Raw genomic sequence first — 18,339 nt, 5'->3', positions numbered from 1 at the left:
TCTCATCATGTATCATTTCTGTTCCTATCGTGAAGCGCTCTGACGCCTTCGGGTAAAGTCCGCGCTATATGTAAAGGCATAAATAAATAAATAAATACACTGCGATTCCACGTGCAATGCGGCCCGGGTTAGGATCGCATTAGGGCATACAGCTGGCTGAAAACAGATAATTAAGATGGAGGGTATTACCACGTCGATAGGCCTCTCCTTTCCATTGCTCATTTTGTGGAAGGCTTCGTAGGTAGCAATTTTAAACACTGCACAGACTGGCATGATTTAATGGAAATGTACGGAAGCAATTATAATAACAGGTGGTGAGATTCGTTCGTGATACAGTAAATTGGATTAAGCTGTCTGTGCTGCCATCTAGTGGGCCAATCACGTCACCGCTCGCACAATACAGCGAGAATAGATAGTCATTGTACATCTTTCATTATGTGTGATGTGTTAGTCCCTGGCATGGTTCTGGGATATTAACTCCGAACATTTAGAGATGAGTTGTGCACAGTACTGGTGTTCGGTTTAGGAAAAGGTAACTTAAATGTTACATAAGTATCTAATTTCTCTAATGAACACTAATGGTAAACTTGGCTAGCCACAACACTGTCAGTGCTTGAAACAAAACACAAACTTTTTGCTCAGCAGAGGATTATCCAGTTTCTTGTTTCATATTTGCTCCTCAGTAAAGTTTCTGTTCATACATTAGTAGGTAATGATGATCAATATAGACTCACCTTTGCAATCAGGTCAGACAAACAGCTACGTCTTCAATGTATTCTAAAGTTACATGAGCATGACACGGAGGCATCTGTAGCCTCATCCGCTGAGCTCTAGACAACTGGACAGCCATAGATGACAGGGTGAAAATGAAGGCTTTGTTATAATTATGAAGACTTCCGGTGAGCTTTAGACATAGACGACAGGAAAAAGAATGAAGGCTTTGTTACAGCTACGAAGTCTTAATTTTGCTACAACCCCCAAGGGACAGATGGGAAGCCAGTAAGAGCTCTAGCAGTAAGTGATTATGTGAGGACAATGACCTGTGTGGCAAGGTCAACATTAACATATCGAGCGTAACGTCCAATATGCCAAACCTAGAGGACCCGAACCCTCAATTAGTTCAAGTATGAGTCCACCCAATTGCTTCTCCTGTTCAAATGAAAGTTAATTAGGATGATTGCTAAATAAATCTCCGATTCATCAATCTAATCACATCTCTCATCAGAGGTGGATTAAGATGACATGCATTTGTCTAATATTCATTATGACTGCTGAGTAAGGCTATTATTGGTCACTAATTTGCATATAGCCAGGTTCTGAGCTGGGATGGTGCATTGAGCTAAAAAACGGTGATGGATTAAAACCATGATCTCTTGACTTGGTAAGAGTATTCTGCATCATTCAGAAGCTCTGTCCATCACCACCCCCCTTTTCCAAAATCGGTTTATCCACACTATGGGGGTCATTATGATTGCGGAATTCCCGCATCCTCCGGGCCGGCGGAAGCCACCGCCGGCCAGGAGGATGCGGGAAAACCGCAGCGGAGCCTCCACAGACCCACCGCCAAATTAGGATGGCTGGTGGGTCTGATAATCTGTCCGCAGCTTCTCCGCCGCGGTCGGAAGGCGACCGCGGCGGAAAAGCACTAACATGTCTGGCGGTGTCTATCAGACACCGCCAGGCATATTAGGATGTCTGCAATTCTATGCTTTTCCACGGCGGCTTTTCCGCCGTGAAAAAGCATACGGGCCTTCACTTCGGGGGCCCGTTGCGGGCCCCCTGGGTGAAGGGGTGGTGGGGGGTGCCTATGGGGGGTACCTATGGTACCCCCCTGCATTTGCGTGCACAATGCAGCAGGCACCGCGAGGTGCCTGCCGCTTTGTGCACGCAAATGCTGTGCATGCATTTTTTACATTGCGGCGGGTGCAGCTTGAAGCTGCACCCGCCGCAATGTTAGAGATAGAGGATGTGACCGCCACCCTGGCGGTCACATCCTAATCTGATCGGAGGGAACGCCGCAGCCCATGCGGACGTTCCCTCCTCCTCAGGGGTCGCGGACGGACGCAAGTCCTTCCGCCATCCTAATGAGGCCCTAAGTGTGGGAGGGTATGCTCAGACGTGAGTCCCTTGCTCATTGCACCATCAGGATTCAAGCAAGCCGGGCCGAAGAAGGCTGTGATGCCAGAAACCGGTCCCCGGAAGCTTGTTTCCTTACCAGTATAAGAATTGGCTTGGTAGTTTGGTTTGCCCTGTTCCCATCATGCACTGGGACAGGAACAGACTAATTTGCATATAGCCAGGTTCTGAGCTGGGATGGTGCATTGAGCTAAAAAACGGTGATGGATTAAAACCATGATCTCTTGACTTGGTAAGAGTATTCTGCATCATTCAGAAGCTCTGTCCATCACCACCCCCCTTTTCCAAAATCGGTTTATCCACACTATGTGTGGGAGGGTATGCTCAGACGTGAGTCCCTTGCTCATTGCACCATCAGGATTCAAGCAAGCCGGGCCGAAGAAGGCTGTGATGCCAGAAACCGGTCCCCGGAAGCTTGTTTCCTTACCAGTATAAGAATTGGCTTGGTAGTTTGGTTTGCCCTGTTCCCATCATGCACTGGGACAGGAACAGACTAATTTGCATATAGCCAGGTTCTGAGCTGGGATGGTGCATTGAGCTAAAAACGGTGATGGATTAAAACCATGATCTCTTGACTTGGTAAGAGTATTCTGCATCATTCAGAAGCTCTGTCCATCACCACCCCCCTTTTCCAAAATCGGTTTATCCACACTATGTGTGGGAGGGTATGCTCAGACGTGAGTCCCTTGCTCATTGCACCATCAGGATTCAAGCAAGCCGGGCCGAAGAAGGCTGTGATGCCAGAAACTGGTCCCCGGAAGCTTGTTTCCTTACCAGTATAAGAACTGGCTTGGTAGTTTGGTTTGCCCTGTTCCCATCATGCACTGGGACAGGAACAGACTAATTTGCATATAGCCAGGTTCTGAGCTGGGATGGTGCATTGAGCTAAAAAACGGTGATGGATTAAAACCATGATCTCTTGACTTGGTAAGAGTATTCTGCATCATTCAGAAGCTCTGTCCATCACCACCCCCCTTTTCCAAAATCGGTTTATCCACACTATGTGTGGGAGGGTATGCTCAGACGTGAGTCCCTTGCTCATTGCACCATCAGGATTCAAGCAAGCCGGGCCGAAGAAGGCTGTGATGCCAGAAACCGGTCCCCCGAAGCTTGTTTCCTTACCAGTATAAGAATTGGCTTGGTAGTTTGGTTTGCCCTGTTCCCATCATGCACTGGGACAGGAACAGACTCATTTGCATATAGCCAGGTTCTGAGCTGGGATGGTGCATTGAGCTAAAAAACGGTGATGGATTAAAACCATGATCTCTTGACTTGGTAAGAGTATTCTGCATCATTCAGAAGCTCTGTCCATCACCACCCCCCTTTTCCAAAATCGGTTTATCCACACTATGTGTGGGAGGGTATGCTCAGACGTGAGTCCCTTGCTCATTGCACCATCAGGATTCAAGCAAGCCGGGCCGAAGAAGGCTGTGATGCCAGAAACCAGTCCCCGGAAGCTTGTTTCCTTACCAGTATAAGAATTGGCTTGGTAGTTTGGTTTGCCCTATTCCCATCATGCACTGGGACAGGAACAGACTAATTTGCATATAGCCAGGTTCTGAGCTGGGATGGTGCATTGAGCTAAAAAACGGTGATGGATTAAAACCATGATCTCTTGACTTGGTAAGAGTATTCTGCATCATTCAGGAGCTCTGTCCATCACCACCCCCCTTTTCCAAAATCGGTTTATCCACACTATGTGTGGGAGGGTATGCTCAGACGTGAGTCCCTTGCTCATTGCACCATCAGGATTCAAGCAAGCCGGGCCGAAGAAGGCTATGATGCCAGAAACCAGTCCCCGGAAGCTTGTTTCCTTACCAGTATAAGAATTGGCTTGGTAGTTTGGTTTGCCCTGTTCCCATCATGCACTGGGACAGGAACAGACTAATTTGCATATAGCCAGGTTCTGAGCTGGGATGGTGCATTGAGCTAAAAAACGGTGATGGATTAAAACCATGATCTCTTGACTTGGTAAGAGTATTCTGCATCATTCAGAAGCTCTGTCCATCACCACCCCCCTTTTCCAAAATCAGTGCTTGAAACAAAACACAAACTTTTTGCTCAGCAGAGGATTATCCAGTTTCTTGTTTCATATTTGCTCCTCAGTAAAGTTTCTGTTCATACATTAGTGGGTAATGATGATCAATATAGACTCACCTTTGCAATCAGGTCAGACAAACAGCTACGTCTTCAATGTATTCTAAAGTTACATGAGCATGACACGGAGGCATCTGTAGCCTCATCCGCTGAGCTCTAGACAACTGGACAGCCATAGATGACAGGGTGAAAATGAAGGCTTTGTTATAATTATGAAGACTTCCGGTGAGCTTTAGACATAGACGACAGGAAAAAGAATGAAGGCTTTGTTACAGCTACGAAGTCTTAATTTTGCTACAACCCCCCAAGGGACAGATGGGAAGCCAGTAAGAGCTCTAGCAGTAAGTGATTATGTGAGGACAATGACCTGTGTGGCAAGGTCAACATTAACATATCGAGCGTAACGTCCAATATGCCAAACCTAGAGGACCCGAACCCTCAATTAGTTCAAGTATGAGTCCACCCAATTGCTTCTCCTGTTCAAATGAAAGCTAATTAGGATGATTGCTAAATAAATCTCCGATTCATCAATCTAATCACATCTCTCATCAGAGGTGGATTAAGATGACATGCATTTGCATATGTACTTTATCAAATAACAGAGCCTTTATATGGATTACTCAGAGGAAATATTGCCTTTGTTGGGATGCAGTTATTTCTCATCCACTGTCTTAGGTAGGGGGTAAGAATGCCTCTTAGGTCTGCCAGTAAGAAGTCTGATGGGAATGTTAAGCTTTGTACTAGACATTGCTGGGATACAGTATTGTATCAGTTTAACTTGGACTGCATCTTTGTGATGAATGGATGTCGAGTAAGTTGTCACAGTCAGACAGTTTAACCTTGCAGGGGGAAGGATGATTTTACTTGCTCCATCTATGTCGGTATGTGTCGTGATCTGCTGCACCCTGTGCCCAGTATCAGTAGGGATTATTTCTCTGAATGTTACTATTTAAGATGATATGGCAGTACAATAGCGATTGCTCTGTAGGAGTCGAAATGCATCAGGTTAAATACGGCCGGGCTTAGACTCTGAAACCGAGTGTTCCATGTGCACACCGAGGGTGTTTTTAATACAGTCAGTGCTTATGAGGCGAGGCCATGAAAAGGTCTGAACAGACCAGAAACGTGTTGCAAACTAAACAGCCTCTAGCTCCAGAGAATGCACAATTTATTGAAAACTAAAAAGCATCTACACCAGTGCATGCACCACTTAGTGCAAACTAAAGAGCCCCAGGTACACTCGCAGCACTGACTTCAAAACAATACACCCCAAGCTCGGTGGTCATACCATCAAGGGTATCCCTGCGCACAGTTGCGAGGGGACTTTGGAATCCGGGAGATGTGTCTAATGCCCTAGGCATCAAAGGGTGGTACACATAAGCGTTGGGGGGGGGGGGGTTGCCATGTCACACAGTACGCTTATACACGTAGGTGTGGACTGACTTCGTAAATGCCCATAACATTGGCCTGGCAGGAAGTGTTCCGGGGCTGCAGCATACCTTTTAGTAATCATGAAAGCTGTTTCACTGCACTTCACACTATGTACTGCCCTTAAGTAAGCATGGATGGGCTATTGTATTCGTGGGGGACTCCAGGTCTATTCCTGCAGGAAGGTAATACTACCAGGCACCTTTGCGGTAACACTAAGTGGAATGCTCCGCATGTGACACAAATTGATACTAGGCTGGACACTTGTGGTTGCATGTTGGATGGATATGCATCTGGTGCTAATCTTAGCTAAAGGATTAGCAGGTGACAGCAACGTAATACACACATATGTACTGGATCTTTCGTCGGGAAACAAGAAACACTGATCATTTGTGTTTGTGTTGTCATTTATGTGGACAAAGGCGCTATTGTGTTCAGTAAGGACCTCAGGTTGATTATTTACTGAGGATCATACTATCGGGCACCATATCTGTAATTCTAGTTCAGATACTCCATTTGTGACACAGACTGATGCCGTGCTAAATACTTGGAGTGGTGTGTTTTATTGGTAGAGTCTGGTGCTAATCTTAGCTAAGGCTTAGCATGTGATGGGGATGTAATACAGGCATGTGTACTAGAGGTTTCGTCAGGACCCAGAAACACTAATCGTGTGCTTGTCTTTTTCATTTTATGCATGGCCGGGTGCATGGCGGATATCAGCGAAGTCCTACACACTTTCTCACCGCAACAACTGGACAGCCAAAGCGAAGCGAACGTCAGGTACAGAAACGACAAGCAACGACCTCAAGAATGATGGGTGATCCTGGAAGGGCTCCGGGGTGCCAACACTGGTTTAAGTGTTTGTTGGTGTGTTAACCCCAGCTTTTGCTGGCCATGGTAATGCAGGGAGAGGTTGCTGCACATAAAATGTCAGTAAGTTCCTTATCAGGAAACTGTGTGGCTACAGTAACGGCGCGGGTGCTCGCAGGGCACCGCGGTTACATTAGTATATTCATAGGTTGCCAATTGGTATAGTCAACGCTGGTAATTGTGGCAGTGCACAGAGGGATGCCTGGCCAAAGCCTGGAGTAAGAGGCCTATGCAACACCTCAGCACCTCTCGTCGGGAACCGGGTCCCTACCGTCACGGGGCCTGAGCTCCCAGTTGCCATTTTAGTAGGCACAGCATGTTTGGGGACTTCCATGGTAAGGAGGTAGTCGCCCTAGCAGAATTGGCACACATTGTTAGGGGCTGGGGCCCGGAACGAGCAGGTACGCCAAGGCGCCCAGGTAAAAAGGGATGGACATGTCCATACCTCTGGTACACCCCGGCTCAGACAATTCAGAACCCCCCCCCCCCCCCCCGAAATGGGGAGGCAAGTCTGGGAGGCCATATACGTCGTCCGTTGTGCACATGGGGGCTGTGAACCATTGCAGAGAATTTTCTCTTGCCTACGAAAGGAGGTACAGGGACAACATATGATCTTTGCAGGGAATTGATAGGGCCCGATAGTGGGATTAAACATGGAAGGGCTAGGTGTTAGGTTTATGACCTTTCAGTGATAGAGGGTAGCAGTTGATACTCGGGCTGCATGAAGGGAGGGAGGACTTTGTTAGGGCGTTGAATCACTCGGTAAAGAGGATCAACAGCAGGTCAGAGAAATAGTTCGAACACGTCAAGGATGGAGTATTCCACATGGGTGCATCTGGGAGGGACCAATTTCATTTCTGGATGGGGTCCACTGGGCTGAGGCAGGCAACGTTAATAGTAAAAAATATTGTAGCATGGCTAGAAGGTTCGCAGATAGACATGACCTTTCAGAGTAGGAGTTTCTTGGGGGGGGGGGGGGCCAGATCATCGGTCAACAATCTGGCCTGTGGCGGTAAGGTCATGATCGGTGAGCAGCAATTTAAGGTCCTTAGGGGGCGTCAGCATTCTCGAATGGGGTCACCAGGGGGAGGGGCCAATGGTGTCTCCCAGAACTTCAGGGACAGGATATCCGCTTGGTCGGAAGGGTGCGGGGGAGGGAGCCACGCTTTCCTCAGGCTGGTAGCCACCCCGCACATACACTATGACGCCATCAAATGGCGCGAGTGTAAGAGCCCTCCTGTTATGGGTAAATGAAGTTCACGGTGCGTACGAGGGTAACCAGGAGAGGTACGTACTCTCCCGGTAACCGGGCCCTTGTTGCGCATGCGCACTCGTACGTGAGTGCGCAGCTGGAAAAAGGATCTGACACCGGTTAGTGACCTTGCCGTAGGCCTCAGAATTTTTTTATGCAAAATTGATAAGTAGGATGTTAGATTTGGTTAGGAACACAATGTATTAGACATTTGTTAAGGTTAGCCCGTCATATCTGTCTACCTTGCTGTAAATCTAATGTCAGAATTTTGCATTTAATAATTATGTAAATAATGTTTATTTTACTAATTTTTATTTGTTTTCATATTTTAATAAATATGTCCGGGGGGGTCCCGTGACCCCCTGCCTTCCAAAGAAAACTCCTCGCATGACTGATTGCTTTAGGGGTTGATGTGGTGGTGTACACGACAGGGAGGGGATTGTCGGTGGTCCCAGACCATATGTCTCACTGTCCCAGCAGACCATCAAACAAAGGAACATTCTAGGAGGCCTGTCTCTGGGGATTGTTGGCAGTGCAGGGTGGATTAAGTGAACTGTTCTTTTCTCTTCAGTGGGTGCCCTTTAACCCTCTCCTTTTCTGTGTGATGTGTCAGTTTACAGACCTCTTCAGTGCAGCCTGCGCATCTGAAGCGCACATAGCTGTCCTATCTGCCTCCTCGTATCAGTGTTTTACATGCCAGAGTTATTTATTTTATGTATGTATGTATGTATGTATGTATGCATTTATTTATTTATGTAATTCTGTGATTTTATAAAGAGGAGCCGTGGCCGAGAGGCATCAGAGTGCTGTACGTTTACAAACAGTCACAGACGGAGTACATTAGAGACACAAACGCACATCAAGAGTAAGAGGAGATAAGATGTGCACGAGGGTTAACCCTAAACAACCAGTGAGGGAGCACAACTGAGACACAACCTCAAAAAGAGTAAACAGGGCATTCAGGAGCGAGAGGAGGCGAAAGGAATTTAACCCAAGAATCAGTCAAAGAGCAGAGTTTTGGGAGGAACCGTTGAATGTGGTAACATAGGGGGTCGGAGGGAGGGAGTCCCAAGTTCTTCTGGCACTTCCGGAGAATGACCGGTTCATGATTCACTCTCGTTTGAAGGTGGGGTGCTCCTGAAGAAGGGATTGAGAGCTTTCTGAACCTCATTTTTACTTGAAACCTTCTATTGTTCAGATAGGTGCGCGGGTGAAGAGAATTGCAGTGCCTTGAGTGTGGAGCAGGAAGTTTTAACCTTGGCTGTCACCTTAAAAGGCAGCCATTAGAGGATGAGAAGGATGGGAGTGATGTGGTCAGATTTCTTGTACCATGTAACAAAGCGGCTGCGGCATGTAGCACTGCTCTGAGCAGAACTAAGAGCACTTTGGGGGGGCCCTACAAAGTGCCCCATGGTGTGCAGAGGCACCAGGAAATGGGTGCTACAGGGAAGGTAAGGGTGTAACACAGGCCCTGCAGCTCCTGTGTGCAGGGGGCCACCAACCTTCAGGGGCCCCCATTCAACATAAGGGCCCTGAATATTCCTATGGTGTGGGCGTCCGAGGGGCCCCTCTGCACATTCTGCAGGGTGACATCATTTTGCACTGCACCATTGAGCTGAGACTGTATCTGTGCCAAACTGGACTCAAATTGTTCCTGTCTCTCTTCTCCTCCTCCTACCGCCTTTCATCAAAGCATCATGTATCTTCATTGCAGAAGCATCAGCTCTTGCTACCCGGCTTCACCCCCTGGAGAGAGGCGAGCAGCCTGGGTGTCTGTGGTAATGGTACCCAGCATGGAAACTGCAGGAAACCACAGTGAGCAGGAAATCAGGCCTTGCAGCTCTAACTGTAATATATACTGATGCCAGAACAAGACAAACTGTGATTGCACAAGCCTTTCACACACCTCTGTGCAACTCTATTTGTAAATCTAGTGTTACCCCAGGCACTGGGGAATAGGCAAGCAAGGCTGGGGTAGGGGCTGGTGCAAGCAAGGCTGGGATAGAGTGTGGTGCAAGCAGGGCTGTAATAGAGTCTGGTGCAAGCAAAGCTGGGATAGAGTGTGGTGCAAGCAAGGCTGGGATAGAGTCTGGTGCAAGCAAGGCTGGGATAGGGGCTGGTGCAAGCAAGGCTGGGATAGAGGCTGGTGCAAGCAAGGCTGGGATCGAGTCTGGTGCAAGCAAGGCTGGGATAGAGTCTGGTGCAAGTAAGACTGAGATAGAGTCTGGTGTAAGCAAGGCTGGGGATAGAGGCTGGTGCAAGCAAGGCTGGGATAGAGGCTGGTGCAAGCAAGGCTGGGATAGGGGCTGGTGCAAGCAAGGCTGGGCTAGAGGCTGGTGCAAGCAAGGCTGTAATAGAGGATGGTGCAAGCAAGGCTGGGATAGAGGCTGGTGCAAGCAATGTTGGGATGGAGTCTGGTGCAAGCAGGGCTGTAATAGAGTCTGGTGCAAGCAAGGCTGGGATAGAGTCTGGTGCAAGCACAGCTGGGATAGAGTCTGGTGCAAGCAAGGCAGGGATAGAGTCTGGTGGGAGCAAGGCTTTGATATAGTCTGGTGCAAGCAAGGCTGGGATAGAGTCTGGTGCAAGCAAGGCTGTAATAGAGGATGGTGCAAGCAAGGCTGGGATAAAGTCTGGTGCAAGCAAGGCTGGGATAGAGTCTGGTGCAAGCAAGGCTGTAATAGAGTCTGGTGCAAGCAAGGCTGGGATAGAGGCTGGTGCAAGCACAGCTGGGATAGAGGCTGGTGCAAGCAAGCTGGGATAGAGTCTGGTGCAAGCAAGGCTGGGATAGAGTCTGGTGCAAGCAAGGCTGGGATAGAGTCTGGTGGGAGCAAGGCTGGGATAGAGTATGGTGCAAGCAAGGCTGGGATAGAGTCTGGTGCAAGCAAGGCTGGGATAGAGTCTGGTGCAAGCAAGGCTGGGATAGGGGCTGGTGCAAGCAAGGCTGGGATAGGGGCTGGTGCAAGCAAGGCTGGGATAGAGGCTGGTGCAAGCAAGGCGGGGATCGAGTCTGGTGCAAGCAAGGCTGGGATAGAATCTGGTGCAAGCAAGGCTGGGATAGGGGCTGGTGCAAACAAGGCTGGGATGGAGGCTGGTGCAAGCAAGGCTGGGATAGAGGCTGGTGCAAGCAATGCTGGGATGGAGTCTGGTGCAAGCAGGGCTGTAATAGAGTCTGGTGCAAGCAAGGCTGGGATAGAGTCTGGTGCAAGCAAAGCTGGGATAGAGTCTGGTGCAAGCAAGGCAGGGATAGAGTCTGGTGTGAGCAAGGCTGGGATAGAGTCTGGTGGGAGCAAGGCTGGGATAGAGTCTGGTGGGAGCAAGGCTGGGATAGAGTCTGGTGCAAGCAAGGCTGGGATAGAGTCTGGTGCAAGCAAGGCTGTAATAGAGGATGGTGCAAGCAAGGCTGGGATAAAGTCTGGTGCAAGCAAGGCTGGGATAGAGTCTGGTGGGAGCAAGGCTGGGATAGAGTATGGTGCAAGCAAGGCTGGGATAGAGGCTGGTGCAAGCAAGGCTGGGATAGGGGCTGGTGCAAGCAAGGCTGGGATAGAGGCTGGTGCAAGCAAGGCGGGGATCGAGTCTGGTGCAAGCAAGGCTGGGATAGAATCTGGTGCAAGCAAGGCTGGGATAGGGGCTGGTGCAAACAAGGCTGGGATGGAGGCTGGTGCAAGCAAGGCTGGGATCGAGTCTGGTGCAAGCAAGGCTGGGATAGAGTCTGGTGCAAGTAAGACTGAGATAGAGTCTGGTGTAAGCAAGGCTGGGGATAGAGGCTGGTGCAAGCAAGGCTGGGATAGAGGCTGGTGCAAGCAAGGCTGGGATAGGGGCTGGTGCAAGCAAGGCTGGGCTAGAGGCTGGTGCAAGCAAGGCTGTAATAGAGGATGGTGCAAGCAAGGCTGGGATAGAGGCTGGTGCAAGCAATGTTGGGATGGAGTCTGGTGCAAGCAGGGCTGTAATAGAGGATGGTGCAAGCAAGGCTGGGATAGAGTCTGGTGCAAGCAAGGCTGTAATAGAGTCTGGTGCAAGGAAGGCTGGGATAGAGTCTGGCGCAAGCAAAGCTGGGATAGAGTCTGGTGCAAGCAAGGCTGGGATAGAGTCTGGCGCAAGCAAAGCTGGGATAGAGTCTGGTGCAAGCAAGGCTGGGATAGAGTCTGGTGCAAGCAAGGCTGGGATAGAGTCTGGTGGGAGCAAGGCTGGGATAGAGTATGGTGCAAGCAAGGCTGGGATAGAGTCTGGTGCAAGCAAGGCTGGGATAGAGTCTGGTGCAAGCAAGGCTGGGATAGGGGCTGGTGCAAGCAAGGCTGGGATAGGGGCTGGTGCAAGCAAGGCTGGGATAGAGGCTGGTGCAAGCAAGGCGGGGATCGAGTCTGGTGCAAGCAAGGCTGGGATAGAATCTGGTGCAAGCAAGGCTGGGATAGGGGCTGGTGCAAACAAGGCTGGGATGGAGGCTGGTGCAAGCAAGGCTGGGATAGAGGCTGGTGCAAGCAATGCTGGGATGGAGTCTGGTGCAAGCAGGGCTGTAATAGAGTCTGGTGCAAGCAAGGCTGGGATAGAGTCTGGTGCAAGCAAAGCTGGGATAGAGTCTGGTGCAAGCAAGGCAGGGATAGAGTCTGGTGTGAGCAAGGCTGGGATAGAGTCTGGTGGGAGCAAGGCTGGGATAGAGTCTGGTGGGAGCAAGGCTGGGATAGAGTCTGGTGCAAGCAAGGCTGGGATAGAGTCTGGTGCAAGCAAGGCTGTAATAGAGGATGGTGCAAGCAAGGCTGGGATAAAGTCTGGTGCAAGCAAGGCTGGGATAGAGTCTGGTGGGAGCAAGGCTGGGATAGAGTATGGTGCAAGCAAGGCTGGGATAGAGTCTGGTGCAAGCAAGGCTGGGATAGAGTCTGGTGCAAGCAAGGCTGGGATAGGGGCTGGTGCAAGCAAGGCTGGGATAGGGGCTGGTGCAAGCAAGGCTGGGATAGAGGCTGGTGAAAGCAAGGCGGGGATCGAGTCTGGTGCAAGCAAGGCTGGGATAGAATCTGGTGCAAGCAAGGCTGGGATAGGGGCTGGTGCAAACAAGGCTGGGATGGAGGCTGGTGCAAGCAAGGCTGGGATCGAGTCTGGTGCAAGCAAGGCTGGGATAGAGTCTGGTGCAAGTAAGACTGAGATAGAGTCTGGTGTAAGCAAGGCTGGGGATAGAGGCTGGTGCAAGCAAGGCTGGGATAGAGGCTGGTGCAAGCAAGGCTGGGATAGGGGCTGGTGCAAGCAAGGCTGGGCTAGAGGCTGGTGCAAGCAAGGCTGTAATAGAGGATGGTGCAAGCAAGGCTGGGATAGAGGCTGGTGCAAGCAATGTTGGGATGGAGTCTGGTGCAAGCAGGGCTGTAATAGAGGATGGTGCAAGCAAGGCTGGGATAGAGTCTGGTGCAAGCAAGGCTGTAATAGAGTCTGGTGCAAGGAAGGCTGGGATAGAGTCTGGCGCAAGCAAAGCTGGGATAGAGTCTGGTGCAAGCAAGGCTGGGATAGAGTCTGGCGCAAGCAAAGCTGGGATAGAGTCTGGTGCAAGCAAGGCTGGGATAGAGTCTGGTGCAAGCAAGGCTGGGATAGAGTCTGGTGCAAGCAAGGCTGTAATAGAGGATGGTGCAAGCAAGGCTGGGATAAAGTCTGCTGCAAGCAAGGCTGGGATAAAGTCTGGTGCAAGCAAGGCTGGGATAGAGGCTGGTGCAAGCACAGCTGGGATAGAGGCTGGTGCAAGCAAGCTGGGATAGAGTCTGGTGCAAGCAAGGCTGGGATAGAGTCTGGTGCAAGCAAGGCTGTAATAGAGTCTGGTGCAAGGAAGGCTGGGATAGAGTCTGGCGCAAGCAAAGCTGGGATAGAGTCTGGCACAAGCAAAGCTGGGATAGAGTATGGTGCAAGCAAGGCTGGGATAGAGTCTGGTGCAAGCAAGGCTGTAATAGAGTCTGGTGCAAGGAAGGCTGGGATAGAGTCTGGCGCAAGCAAAGCTGGGATAGAGTCTGGTGCAAGCAAGGCTGGGATAGAGTCTGGCGCAAGCAAAGCTGGGATAGAGTCTGGTGCAAGCAAGGCTGGGATAGAGCCTGGTGCAAGCAAGGCTGGGATAGAATCTGGTGCAAGCAAGGCTGGGATAGGGGCTGGTGCAAACAAGGCTGGGATGGAGGCTGGTGCAAGCAAGGCTGGGATAGAGGCTGGTGCAAGCAATGCTGGGATGGAGTCTGGTGCAAGCAGGGCTGTAATAGAGTCTGGTGCAAGCAAGGCTTGGATAGAGTCTGGTGCAAGCAAAGCTGGGATAGAGTCTGGTGCAAGCAAGGCAGGGATAGAGTCTGGTGTGAGCAAGGCTGGGATAGAGTCTGGTGGGAGCAAGGCTGGGATAGAGTCTGGAGCAAGCAAGGCTGGGATAGAGTCTAGTGCAAGCAAGGCTGTAATAGAGGATGGTGCAAGCAAGGCTGGGATAAAGTCTGGTGCAAGCAAGGCTGGGATAGAGTCTGGTGCAAGCAAGGCTGTAATAGAGTCTGGTGCAAGCAAGGCTGGGATAGAGGCTGGTGCAAGCACAGCTGGGATAGAGGCTGGTGCAAGCAAGCTGGGATAGAGTCTGGTGCAAGCAAGGCTGGGATAGAGTCTGGTGCAAGCAAGGCTGGGATAGAGTCTGGTGGGAGCAAGGCTGGGATAGAGTATGGTGCAAGCAAGGCTGGGATAGAGTCTGGTGCAAGCAAGGCTGTAATAGAGTCTGGTGCAAGGAAGGCTGGGATAGAGTCTGGCGCAAGCAAAGCTGGGATAGAGTCTGGCACAAGCAAAGCTGGGATAGAGTCTGGCACAAGCAAAGCTGGGATAGAGTATGGTGCAAGCAAGGCTGGGATAGAGTCTGGTGCAAGCAAGGCTGTAATAGAGTCTGGTGCAAGGAAGGCTGGGATAGAGTCTGGCGCAAGCAAAGCTGGGATAGAGTCTGGTGCAAGCAAGGCTGGGATAGAGTCTGGCGCAAGCAAAGCTGGGATAGAGTCTGGTGCAAGCAAGGCAGGGATAGAGTCTGGTGTGAGCAAGGCTGTGATAGAGTCTGGTGCAATCAAGGCTGGGATAGAGTCTGGTGCAAGCAAGGCTGCAATAGAGGATGGTGCAAGCAAGGCTGTAATAGAGTCTGGTGCAAGCAAGGCTGGGATAGAGGCTGGTGCAAGCAAAGCTGGGATAGAGGCTGGTGCAAGCAAGCTGGGATAGAGTCTGGTGCAAGCAAGGCTGGGATAGAGTCTGGTGCAAGCAAGGCTGGGATAGAGTCTGGTGGGAGCAAGGCTGTGATCGAGTATGGTGCAAGCAAGGCTGGGATAGAGTCTGGTGTAAGCAAGGCTGTAATAGAGTCTGGTGCAAGCAAGGCTGGGATAGAGGCTGGTGCAAGCAAAGCTGGGATAGAGGCTGGTGCAAGCAAGCTGGGATAGAGTCTGGTGCAAGCAAGGCTGGGATAGAGGCTGGTGCAAGCAAGGTTGGGATAGAGTCTGGTGCAAGCAAGGCTGTAATAGAGTCTGGTGCAAGCAAGGCTGGGATAGAGGCTGGTGCAAGCAAAGCTCGGATAGAGGCTGATGCAAGCAAGCTGGGATAGAGTCTGGTGCAAGCAAGGCTGGGATAGAGTCTGGTGCAAGCAAGGCTGTAATAGAGTCTGGTGCAAGCAAGGCTGGGATAGAGTCTGGTGCAAGCAAGGCTGGGATAGAGCATGGTGCGAGCAAGGCTGGGATAGAGTCTGGTGGAAGCAAGGCTGGGATAGAGGCTGGTGCGAGCAAGGCTGGGATAGAGGCTGGTGCAAGCAAGGCTGGGATAGAGGCTGGCGCAATCAAAGCTGGGATAGAGGCTGGTGCAAGCAAGCTGGGATAGAGTCTGGTGCAAGCAAGGCTGGGACAGACTCTGCTGCAAGCAAGGCTGGGATAGAGTCTGGTGCGAGCAAGGCTGGGATAGAGGCTGTTGCAAACAAGGTTGGGATAGAGTCTGGTGCAAGCAAGGCTGGGAGAGAGGCTGGCGCAAGCAAGGCTGGGATAGAGTCTGGTGCAAGCAAGGCTGGGATAGAGTCTGGTGCAAGCAAGGCTGGGATAGAGGCTGGTGCAAGCAAGGCTGGGATAAAGTCTGGTGCAAGCAAGGCTGGGATAGAGTCGGGTGCAAGCAAGGCTGGGATAGACTCTGCTGCAAGCAAGGCTGTGATAGAGTCTGGTGCAAGCAAAGCTGGGATAGAGTCTGGTGCAAGCAAGGCAGGGATAGAGTCTGGTGTGAGCAAAGATCATGTGCATGGTTTTAAAATACAGACAGGACCAGAGTACCTAGGGTCTCAAAGATCTTTGTGCTGGTGCCACTGCACCTTCTGCACCATTGACAGCTATGCGCCAGCCCAGGGAATGCTGGCAGCAATGCAATGACGCACTTCAGCCGATTCTTGCTCCACCCCGCTTCCCACACCGGGATGGACTGAAGAAAGTAAGGGGCATATTATCAACAAAGTGGCGAAGAGATGTGTTAGCCACCTTGGCTTAACGCCGCTCTTCGCCACTTCGGAAACGCTAGGCTGCACCATATTACCAAGGATATGGTGCAGCCTAACGTTTCCCACTGCGATGGCGATAAGTTGTACAACTTAACGCCAGCACAGGCAGGGATGGTCTGTTTATGTACAGGAAGGTGTTCCTTCCTGCACATAAACAAAGCTTAAATGCCATTTTGTAACTTACATGTTGGCTGCTTCATGCAGCACACATGTAAGTTACAAATTGGCATTTTTTAAAAAAGGTTTGTTTGTTTACAGGAAGGGACACCTTCCTGTACATAAAGAAACCTTGGCATTTTGCTTTATCCATGTGTGCTGCACAAGGCAGCACACATGGAAAAAGCAAAAACGAGGAGAAATGAAGCATTTCTCCTTGTTTCGCCACCTTAAGAACAGGTCTTTCCTGTTCTTAAATTCGGCGCTGCCACCTATTATCGCCTCTCTTGATAATAGGTGGCAGCGTCGAAATGAATGGGTGTTGTGGTGGAACGCCCACCGCAACACCCACTGCACGCCCCCTTTCACGATGAGTTTATCATGAAAGGGGCCCTATTACCAAGGCAGCGTTAAGTCAATTACAAAGGCTTTAAGCCAAGTTAATTAACTTAACGCTGCCTTGATAATAGGTCAAAGCAAATATCTCTGCGTTATCAGCAGAAAAGTGCCGATAACGCGGAGATAAGGGGCTTGACAATATGCCCCTTAGACCGCTTGGTGCCCGCATCTGCAGTGTTTTGTCTCCCTCTGGTGTGCAAGCAGCGGAACTGTAGGCATTTCGAAATAATAGTGTGATCGGCATGAGAATAACTGTATGGACAAAGCAATGAACAGCTAAATCAAATCAAAATGTTTCAGGGCCAAACGTACAGACACACCCTCAATGTTTTATTTATTTTAATGATGCACGGAATACTTATGTTGTAATGATTGTTTTTTAGTGCAAGGTTTTAAAGGCATATTTCTGAAATAAAATCATATTTGACAGATGGATTGAAAAAACACTGGGGCATATTATCAACAACTAGCGATATTTATTGCTAAATAAGCTTAGCGTCATTTTTTTTATCGACGAGCATCGCTGGAATTTATCGTAGAGGTAACTTGCTATTAGCAAAGTTTCTCTACTATGCAATAAAATATCCGGCGATAGCGGCGAAATGCGTGAATATCGCTGGGAATCCAGCGATATTCAAGCATTAACGCCAATAGGGTCTCAACCTGAATATCCAACTCCCATTGGATATATAGGTTAAGAAGTGGTCTGAACAGGCGTTAGTTTTCAGCTATATTTGTGCTTAGCGCACATTTTTTAATCGCTACGCCTGCGTTGATAATAGGCGATAGCGATGTTGGGTTCGCCCACTTTGAATGTCATTAGCGATAAATATCGCTGACATGCAAAGCGGGCCCCAAACGGCTCGCTAGCACCTAAAAGCTGTCGCTAGCAACAGCTTGCTAATAGGGCGATGACTTCATTTCGCCTGCTTTGGTAATATGCCCCACTGTTTTAAAACTTTAACGCTAAGGTAAAATTGTTTTTAGATCATTGGCAAGGAGTCAAAGCGCAGTATGGGAATTTACAAGGGCATATTATCAAGCCAATTATCGCCGCTTTAGCGGCAGGTTCCTCCCGATAAAAGCAGCGATAATATGGCCCTTATACTGGCGAAAAGCGCTGAGACATGTATGTGACATATGCATTGTTGGATATGATTGGGAGCCCCTGGGGATTGGGACACAAACCATTAACCCCTAGGATCTAAAATCCACGACTGTAGTCTACGGTTTAATGATCTTAAAGGCCCCATAAACGCCTGAGTTATTCATTTAATCATTCAAAACCATGAAAAAGTGCATCTCTGAGGTGCGACAGGCTTGCTTTGTACATACCTTGGAACGCCATCGTCCGAATGTAAATTAATACCACAGGCACGAGGTGTAAATCGCAGGATCACCTAATCGAGGAAACAAAAAGGTATTTTAGCAAAATGTGTGTTAGGGAAAAAGGTTGCCACGGCTAAAAACTGCAAAATCTATTTTACATATGTCCTAACCCCATTGTGCA

The 18,339-nt window shown here is 49.7% G+C and overlaps 1 protein-coding gene across 4 annotated transcripts in view; it reads right to left on the bottom strand.

The window, feature by feature from the left end:
- The window catches only part of LOC144797750 (phospholipid scramblase 3-like), a 180,551-nt gene that overhangs the window by 99,360 nt on the left and 62,852 nt on the right, over positions 1-18,339 (bottom strand). For all 4 annotated transcript variants that reach the window (XM_078668502.1, XM_078668503.1, XM_078668501.1 and 1 more), the window contains exon 2: positions 18,165-18,229. In XM_078668502.1, the coding sequence (XP_078524628.1) occupies positions 18,165-18,177 (13 nt within the window). In that variant the 5' untranslated portion in view covers positions 18,178-18,229. The remainder of the gene's footprint in view (positions 1-18,164; positions 18,230-18,339) is intronic.

This window comes from Lissotriton helveticus, chromosome 12, assembly GCF_964261635.1.
Source record: "Lissotriton helveticus chromosome 12, aLisHel1.1, whole genome shotgun sequence".
In the NCBI taxonomy this organism is placed as follows: domain Eukaryota; kingdom Metazoa; phylum Chordata; class Amphibia; order Caudata; family Salamandridae; genus Lissotriton; species Lissotriton helveticus.
The sequence above is the reverse complement of the archived record's forward strand: the minus strand, read 5'-3'. Positions and strand labels throughout refer to the sequence as shown.